The 10,032-nt window shown below is 36.5% G+C and overlaps 1 protein-coding gene across 1 annotated transcript in view; it reads right to left on the bottom strand.

The window, feature by feature from the left end:
* Positions 1-10,032, bottom strand: part of LOC101592427 (vomeronasal type-2 receptor 116-like) — a 70,304-nt gene that overhangs the window by 47,823 nt on the left and 12,449 nt on the right. Inside the window, exons 2-5 of the mRNA XM_004647806.2 lie at positions 6,926-7,214; positions 5,481-6,284; positions 4,523-4,750; positions 4,134-4,257 (exon numbers count right to left, since the gene is read on the bottom strand). Of these exons, the coding sequence (XP_004647863.2) occupies positions 4,134-4,257; positions 4,523-4,750; positions 5,481-6,284; positions 6,926-7,214 (1,445 nt within the window). The remainder of the gene's footprint in view (positions 1-4,133; positions 4,258-4,522; positions 4,751-5,480; positions 6,285-6,925; positions 7,215-10,032) is intronic.

Raw genomic sequence — 10,032 nt, 5'->3', positions numbered from 1 at the left:
CAGCACCACATGCCAGCCAGCCTCGCCCCCTGGTGGGCTGAGCTGGCCACACACACACACACACACACACACACACACACACACACACAAACCATATTAAAAAAAAGAAAAATATATGACCAAAACTTCTAACAGGTAGGATATTGCACAAAGTTCTAGAATATCGTGGACATGGACAGTGTCCATGATGCTCACTGGTGGCTCAATGTCACTTGTGGGACTGAGCTACTGCTATTTCCTTGATATTCACCCTGTAGCCCCAGACAGAATCATGACCCATAGGGTGCAGGGTAGTCCATTTGTAGAGTATGCTGATGGAAATATCTTGCTGCTATATACAAAAGGATAATTGAAAGACTGCTGCTGCATACCTCTTTTTCTCCTGTGATTAATTATTTGGCCCATTTGATGAGTTCTTTCCTCTCTCATTCATGGAGTTGTGGTCATTTTGATCCCTCTCTAGAACATCGTTTAGTAGTCTGTGTAGGCTTGGCTTTGTCATCAGGAAATTCTTTAAATATTCTTTGTCATGGAAGTATTTCATTTCTCCATTATACTTGAAAGAGAGTTTTGCAGGGTATGTTAGTCTGGGTTGGAATTTGTTTTCTTGCAAGACTTGTAGTACTTTACTGCATGCTGTTCTTGACTTGATGGCTTGTGAAGAGAAATCTGCTATTATTCTGATGGGTTTTCCTTTAAATGTGATCTGTTCCTTTTCTCTAGCAGATTTTAGTATACTGTTCCTCTGCTGAATTTCTGGGATCTTGATTATTATATGTCTGGGTGTGGTTTTAATTGGGTTGATTTCATCTGGAGTTCTATATACTTTGGTTACATGAATGTTAGACTGTTTCCCCATATTTGGGAAGTTTTCTGCGGTTACTTCTGCCCATATTCTTTTTATATCATTTGCATTGACTTCTTCTTTCTCATTGATGCCTATTAGTCTTACGGTGTTCATCTTTGCATCATCTTGCAGATGTTGAATTATTTTTTCATACACCCTGGTTGCATTTAAGAGATCTTTTATTACCTTTTCAAAGCTGCAATGGTGTCTTCAAGGTCTGAAACTCTATCTTCACTTTCTTTTTCTTCTTTTTTTTCTATCTTCACTTTCATTCAAATGATTTTGCCCACTTGTGATTGAGGTTTTAACTTCCTGTGTAGCACTTTGAATCTGCTTCATGCATTTTCATTCTTTCCTGTACTGTTCATTCAAGATATCCATCATTTTTCTATTCTCCTCTATTTTTTATTAGTGTCTTCTTTAGAAGTATGTAGTATTTTTTATTATAATTATAATTTCATTTTTTTGCTTCAGAAATTATTTCTGATCTGATATCCTCTATACTTTTCTACAGTTGTTTCTTTACTTCTGATGCTATTATTTCAGAGATTTCAGGTGTGTACTTTCCAATTTCTTCTATGCTAGTGTCTCCTGCATTTGTTTTGGGGCCTGAGAATGTATTTTGTTCCTTTGTCATTTTGTATAGCACTGTACTTTGACCTTTGATGCAGAGATTTGGTAGAGTTATTACCTTAGCACCAGGTCCAGATCTATTTCAAACTCATCCAAGTGAATGTGGCTTGTGTTTGGCTGCTGTGCTCCATTTCTTCCTGCTGCAGCCCTTGGAAGTGAACCTGTTGTTCCACTCCAGCAAAGATGTTCTGCTCCTGGATCAGCTGAACGAGACTTGCCTCTAGCCTCTCAGCAGGGGGTTCTGCTGAAGGGTTCCACACTGAGCCTGTAGGATGGAGGATGGTCCACACACACTCTGGGCCAGAACCTTGGCTGGAATGAGGATCCAGTGGGCCCTGGGCGGTCCCACTCACTCATGCCAGGCCTGGGGATTCCACAATTCCCTTAAAATGCATCATTTTTCTGATTTTCCTTTTTCTCTTCAAGCATTTCATTAAGTCTACATTAGTGTGTTCTTGAATGCTTACAAATTGCACTACTGATTCTCTCAATAAGCATAAAAATTTATGGAAAAATTCTGTGAATTATGAATTCAAATTTGTTAACAGACATGGTATGATGGGAAAATTTTAAACAATTTCTTATAATTTTTCACCTTTCATGTCTTTTTTGTTTGTCAAGGGTTTTTTTGTTTGTTTGTTTTGTTTTGTTTTTGAGACATGGTCTCATGGTGAAGTTCAGACTGAATTCATTATGTAGTTCAATCGGCCCTTGAATTTTCAGTGATCCTCCTACCTCAGCCTCATGAATGCTGGGATTTCAAGTGTGCACCACCACACTCATCTTATATGATATTTTAACTTTAAAATCAACATTAAAATAGAATAGTGCATTTAGAGGTAAATGCCCAAACTGTCACCCAAAACCTACTTATTTATCATAAAGCACCAAAATTGCAGTTAAACCTGAACACTGAGGTTTATTTTAGAAAAGAAAAAAAAAACTACTGTACATTAACATACTTTGTTTGAAAAGAAAAGTAGCATACATTCTATAGGCTCACACTATGAAATAGATGGTAGAGAAATCATTTTTACTATATTTTCACATGAAAAATGTTCTGCATATCTTTAGAAATGACTGCATTTTAGTACATTTGAAACCTTTATTTTCTTGATCAAATGTATTAAGGGATCTCAATGATTTCTTTTTGCCTAGAGTCCACTTAAGATTTGTTCATTTTCTGTATATATGTTCTTTAAATTTTTTTGAAAGCCTCCTATGTTTTAATTTGTATTTTAAAGCATTCTATAAGATTTTTCAAAATTGTAATTTATTTATCAGAAGCATAAGATAATGGATATTAGTGGTGAATTTTTTTTCCACCTACACATTAAATGAATATGCCATACACCTAATCCTTAAAAAGTCTAAGTGCCCCCATTAATACATGGAATTCAGCACAGTTAATCAATATGTTATCAAGAAAATTTGAAATCAAACTAATTATGTTGTCAAATCTAAGCCTATATCAGGCATATGTACCCACTGAAAATCCAGTTGAGTGGTGGTTTTACATGTTAAGATGTATCCTAAATGGAAGTGTTAATGAACTGGTGTGGAAAAATCTTTAATAGTGGAGTTCTGTAACTTTTCTACATCATCTATTATTCCTTGTCCTCATAGTATCTGTGGTTTAATGACATGTCCATTCATTTGGAATCTAAGAATATGACGTGCAGGAGAACCATGCACTGTGGCCACCTCTGCTGATGTTAAGTAGGATTTCAGCTGCCCTCACCTTTTGTTGTATTGATGCTTCTGTCTTTCAAATGACATCCTCTTAACATGCAAATATCGTTAATCTTTAAACACTCTGTGGTCTTTATAGGACTAAAGCTCAGGAAAACTTAGGTTGTATTTTCTACTCACAGAAGAATTCTTGGAGAACAGAGTAAAAATTCTAGCATGATGTACACCAAAGGTACACGCCTGTCTCAAACAGCAGAATTCCACACTGCATCAGCTTTGCAGCAAGAATTGTTAGGCTTGAAAAAGTAGAAATAGATCAACTCTTTGTCTTCAGTATGCTTTAATGTAGTGGTGAATAATGTAAACTCTTGAAGTTTAATAATTCTTGGTGGTAAAAAATTATGATGGAGGTGAGAATTAGAAATCATGTGACGAAGGATAGAGTCTTTTGAAAAGTTCAAGTTCTCACTGAGTTTAAAAGAGTGAATGTAAGATGGGTAGCATCACAAACCTGTAATTCGAGCTACTTAGTAGGGTGACATAGAAGAATCACAAGTTTGAGGTCAGTCTAAGGAAATTTATTGATATTTTACTTCAATAGTAAAAGTACAAGGAGTTGGGAATTGTAAGCTCATTTGCAGAGCACCTATTGGTTGAATTCCTAGTGAAGAAGAGGAGAAGGAGGAGGGGGAGAAAAAGAAAGAGAAGGAGAATAAGATGTGGAGGAAGATGATGATGACAAGGACCAGGAGAATGAGGAGGAGGGAGGGAAAGTAATAAGTCGTCATTAAAGGGAAAGAGTACGTGTCTTAAGGACTAATAGCACTGAGTAGAACAAATGAATTGTTAACTGAAGGAAGAAAAAGTATTGTTGTTATTGTATATAAAAGTTTTAATTTCCTACATGGATGGGTGAATATAAAATAGAGATCATAAATGTATCAGTAATGTACATTCTTACCAGTGTCATTGGTGATCTCATTTTTTGTACAAGGGGTGCAGTCAAAGCAACAGGCAGGCTTTCCCTCCAGAGGGCTTTTTCTGAATCCAGGATTACAACTCTCACTGCATACAGACTGGGGAGTCTGAGGAAGAAGATACACTTTGATAAATTTTTAGATATTTACTTCTTCAGAACTATACATGCAAACAAGTTTTACACATGGAGACCAATAAAATAAAATATATCACTATTTGCAGAAATATGGTTATAGAAAAGTAGTAAATAAGAAAATTTATCACAATGGCAATTGAGTTGTTTAGCTGTCAAAAGCAACCATATTCTAAATAAAATTGGGTGTATAAATCCTACAAAAGTTTGTGTATGCATTACGATTGAGTTGAAAATACCTCGGTAAGACCATAACCCCACTCTATCATATCCTCAGATATAGATAATTGCTGGTTAGGAGGAACATGTGGAGAAAATGTTCCTAATTTGATCTTCAGTCTAATGCCTTCTGGAAAATTCCAAAAGTTGAGAATATCATAATCTGAATCCAATTTTGTTTCTTCATCTAAATTCACTTTCTCTCCAGCGGGATTTTCAAATTTTATGTTCTTCAGAAATGGGTGCAGCTGAAAGAGACACAGAATCTTATGGTGAAAAGGACTCCATGGCAAAGCTTACAAATTTAAAAGTGGCAGAGCCCCAGTTATATTTAATTCCCCTTTCCACTGCACACGTGTAACACTGATATATAATAAAAAGCAAGAAAGAAAAGTGTATAGAGTGGTAAAAAATGTTCCTAAAATATCATATATCAGGAGAAAACTTTTATCTATTCCTACTTAAATAGTATAAATGAGTATTAGGGACAAAATAAATTCTAGAAACAAAGATTCCAGTCACTATTTTCTCTGTTTCCACCACATTAATCCAAACAATGAGGTTATCACTCTCCAAATTTGTTCCACAATTAAATAAGAAAATTCACAAAATATACACACTATACAATTTCATAAAGTACTATATATTTTGCTATTTTTCTGTAAGTACAGCATTTAAAAACATTCACTTTTTCTTAAATGAAAATGTAGATTGTCAATTAACTTCTTTGGCCAAAGGAGTGATCTGGTCTCAAATATATTTTTTTCCTTCCAGTTGATTTATGATTGATATCCATTTCTTCACAGCTCAAGATATACCTCCTTAACAATAAGCATGGCACTCAATGTCTTGTGCTGTTGTGTGGAGAAGTTAGTTTCATTCACTTTCTTAGATCCAGGACACATGGAAACACTAGGAAAAATAGATAAATAAAATACCTTGATGACAGTGTATGCCATCAATTGTTAGATAAGTTACCTGCCAGGGAGAAATCCTCCTTTCCCTATTTCCCATTGGGTATATTTCCACCTGGTGGAGAAGCATCTCATGGAGGGCATGGGCCACAGCATACACAGCATTGTATACATTGTAACTCTGATCACTCATGGCTGTGTCAAAACGATTCATGGGCAGCTGAACCAAAGTAGCATTGGGAATACAGTCCTGCAGTTCACAATCAGAACCAGAGAAGGAGCAATGGAAATTCTGGAACCAATACATAACAAGATAGGTGTCTTCTGGGTATTTGAAAGGATTTGCTTCCTGGACAAAACTTTTGAAATCAGAAATTTCCTCATGATAGTTTGAAAAAATGAGAGTCCCATGGAATGTATCCAGTATAAAATTTTTCCCAGCCATGTCAGCATGCCATTGTGAGTTTGTAACCCAAACTTTCCACATCATTTTGTATTGTCCTATGTGATAGTTCACATTATTTAGACCATCAGTATCATAGTAAATTACAACCACATTTAGAGATGATATATGCTTGGTCAGGATGTCATATTGTGGAAGCCTGATGACATAGGACACAAGAGGCGTTGAGATCATTTTCACAAATGCCACACAGACTCCACTCCTGTCCATCTCTCTTCTCATATCCAGTAGAAATTTGAGACCTTTCTGACCTTCTGTAATGACCAGGCCCACCCAGGTCCAGCTGAAATGAACCATCAAGGAGACCATGCCAGGGGCCAGAGAAGTTTCTTTTGGGGCTACCTGATAGACAGAAGGGAACTTGCCCTTTTTTGTCAGTGTAGGATCAAAAGAACCAAAGCTAACCTGAAAGGAAAAGAAATTGAAGGCAATATGAACAAAGAGTGCAGGGCTTAAACCCAATCTCAGGCCTGAAATTACTAAATAAAAACCAGGCTTGGTAAGAGAAGGTATTTTTCTTAAACCTTTCAACTTTTCACTTATAAGAGCTTTTTAAAAAATTATTGATCAAATGTAGACAAGAAAATTCTGGGATTTCCCTCCCTGTTATTTGCTGCACACAAAAAAAGAAACACTGACTAGTTAGAAATTCTCTGTGCTCTTGCTTCTTGAGATGATATACTTTAAAAGATACAGAAACAGTTTCCTTCTCCCACTGCAGAAAATGGCACCTGAATATGAATCGTTTAGGCACCCGAAAATAGTATCAAAATACAGTGGCAGCCCAGTTCACAGATACTTTTGTTTTTGAACAATCTCATTCACAAACAGGAGCACTTGAGTCAATTTTGGTGTTGTTTGTGATCTCTGCATCTCTTGATGAACAAGACCACATCCATCTTTCACATGATCATGGTCATCTTCACATGATCATAGCCATCTTCACATCATCATGGCCATCTTTCCCATAATCATGGGGTGAATTAACTTCTTGAACTGAGGTGCCACTGTACATGGTTTCACCTTTCTCTTCAAAGAACCATCACCTGGGGAAATTTGTAAAGCTCCATCAGTGGTTCAATTTGAGCAGCAGCTGCCCATACCGTTCCTGTTAGCATTGCTACAGGTTTCCTCTGTGTTCCACAGCTGTAATTGGGAATTCCATCCTGTCCAGTGAGTAAAACGAGAGGACTTTTCATTATCATCCAGTGGCTATAAAGGAAATTATGGAACTCGTATCCCAGAGATATGTTGGGTAAAAGATGAGGATGTCTGTTGATCTCTTCAATGGCAAAAATGAAGGCTAGAAAATTCTGGTAGTTGTCCAGCATAAGCCTGCATAGAAAGAATAGAGGTACTGAGGGGCAAAACTCAATTATTATTATATTCCTTCCTAGAATGACATTTATTAATCGGATGTTTGTGTTTCTACCTCCAGTAATATAAGCAAGACCTAAGCATGAATGTGATTATACTATGTAGAAGTTACATTCTTAGGACGTAATTAAGTTTAAAGGGTAGATGGTTCATGAATGATAGTAGAATCCTTACTGGAGTCTAGAGTAACAATGGTGACCCTTTCAGAGACTGACAGTCCAAATTGCAACCCAAAACCTGCTTGTTTATCAAAAAGTAAAAACATTGCAATTAAACCTGAATATGTGGTCTTCATTTAGAAACAAAACAAATCCTACAACTTTTTATGCCATTGCAAAGATGTTCAACTCCACTGGTCTGGAGTGTGGCTTCATTGTCCTACCACGAGAGGGCACAGTAAGAAGACCATCATCAACAAGCTAAGAAGCAGATGCTCTTTCAATTTTCAGAGCCACCACAAAGATTAGAAGGAAGTTATTATGATTTCGCATATTCAGTTTGTTATTTTATTTTTTATTTTGGTACAGGGTCTCACTACTCAGCTGAGACAAATAGTGATCCTCCTCTCTCAGCTTCCCCAGCCTGCTTTCAGTGGCAGGCACTGAGTGCCCAGGATTCTGCGGAGCCAGCACAGCATGTGATACTGTGTATGGGATGCAGATCCTTACACTTGCCAAGCAGGAGCTTAGACTGCCGAGCTATCTCCCCAGACCAGTTTGTGTTACATTTTGATGAAGTAGGCTTCAGTGCAGTGTCTTAAAGACTGTAAAAATTAAGTACTAAAAGCAAAAAGTGAGTACTAAGACATCTTCCAGAGCATAATATGTACATAGAAATATAATTTTAATTAATGCAAAGATAACAGTAGTTATAAAAATATAAGTGAGCTAAACTGTCAAATATATTATTTCCAAAATCACAAAAGTATATAGTAAGGAAGATCTAATCTGAAGAAGATAAGAAATTAATAAGAGCAAAAGCCAAACATCATTACATAAGAAAGACCAAATTTGTCTAATAAAGTGATACAAATAAATCCAAATACTGCTCTAAGCACAATATAAATCATTAAAGTATTCTACTTAACCACAATTATCAAATAAAAGTAATAATACCTTCACATCATAAAGATATTCATATTATAAAAGTATGTATGTAGAAAGGCAGGATATTGAAAGCTTGTCATGTTTGTAGCTGTGACAGGCAAGAGAGTGCAAAAGATTACTCTGTAATGAGTGTTAGTTCACCCATGAGTCCAAAGTGCTATTTTCACCTGAGTGCACAGTACTTGGGGACTTCTGGGAGGAAAAAAAAAGCCCTGAAGATTAGAGATCTTTGAGTTTTATTAGAATATCAGGATAAGAGAAAAAAGGCAGAAGAAGGAGCTGCCTCACTGCTAGGCAGTTTTTCTTGTGAAAAGAGGAATGACCGTGACCAGACACAACGTGTCTCACTCACCTGTTTCTTGCTGGCTAACCACTGGCTGCTCACACACAGCCCTTGCGATTTTGTCCTGCTGTCTAGCCATTCACTCCTCACAGAGTCTGTGTGATTTTCGCCACACATGTTTAACTATTTGTGTGACTTTGCTCAGCATGCTAGCCACACCTCATAGTCTCCTCATAGATTCTGTGCACCAGCATCCTGCATTCCCAGGTGCCCCCCAAAACTTCCTATCTGAAAATATAGACTTTTAATGAAAAAGCTTTATCAAATATAAAAAATAAGTAATTGGCTATAAAAGTGATAAAACTGATTATTTAAAAATCTGCCATTTAATCTGAGTCTCTAAGGCTTCATTTCAGGAAATGGTAGTTTAAGAAGATAAAATATTGTCATGATATTGAATTTCAATATTTGTTCAAAAAAGCAGAGAATATTCTTAATGTATGTTGGTAGCCTAAACTGGGACAAATGTGTGATTATATATTAATAATTCTTTACTAGTCTGCGATACTTTATTTATTTATTTGGTACAGGATCTCACTACACAGCTCAGACTTATAGTAATCCTCTTATTGCAGTCTCCCCAGAGCTAGGATTACAGGCGTGCACCACTACACAGAGTTTCAGTGACCAGCTCAGAGTTGGACCTGCGTAGCATGTGGTGTGGGGGATCAAACCACGGTCCTCTATCTTGCCAGCCAGGCGTTTCAACCATTGAGCCTTCTCCCAGGTTCTGGTAATCTGGGATACTTTAGCTATATGCATTTTCCTTGGAAAGCTCTATCTCTCAGTTAGTCTATTTGTTTCTACCTGCATTGAAATAGTTGTATTTAAATAAAAAAGTTAAGGCACTATGATAAAAATATACTCAAGAAAAGGATAATCAATAAGGAAACTTACTCTGTCTTTGGTGAAACTAGACCCATGAATGAAAGTAATTTTAGTTAAATACCAGACCTTAGGTCTCTGAAGGCCATTTCACATCCCATATACGTGGAGAAAAGTCGAAAGGGTGGGCAAGGAGTCTACCTTAACATTAGCTTTGGTAAATGGTCCTTGACACCAACAACTAAACTAATTGGACATATTAATTCATTATTAAATGTGTCCATATTGCAACAATGGCATTCATATGAAGTGGGAAATATCAATGAAGAAGAAGAAAAAAATTTTTTAATGTATGGGTCAAGCAGACCTTTATTTATTATTGTGATAAGACTGATGAAATCCTCTATACAATGCCATATAGTCTTCTTCTTCTTCTTCTTCTTCTTCTTCTTCTTCTTCTTCTTCTTCTTCTTCTTCTTCTTCTTCTTCTTCTTCTTCGTCT

The sequence above is a fragment of the Octodon degus genome, unplaced genomic scaffold, assembly GCF_000260255.1.
Source record: "Octodon degus isolate 3935 unplaced genomic scaffold, OctDeg1.0 scaffold00328, whole genome shotgun sequence".
Classification (NCBI taxonomy): domain Eukaryota; kingdom Metazoa; phylum Chordata; class Mammalia; order Rodentia; family Octodontidae; genus Octodon; species Octodon degus.
This window is presented reverse-complemented; position numbering and strand designations above follow the sequence as displayed.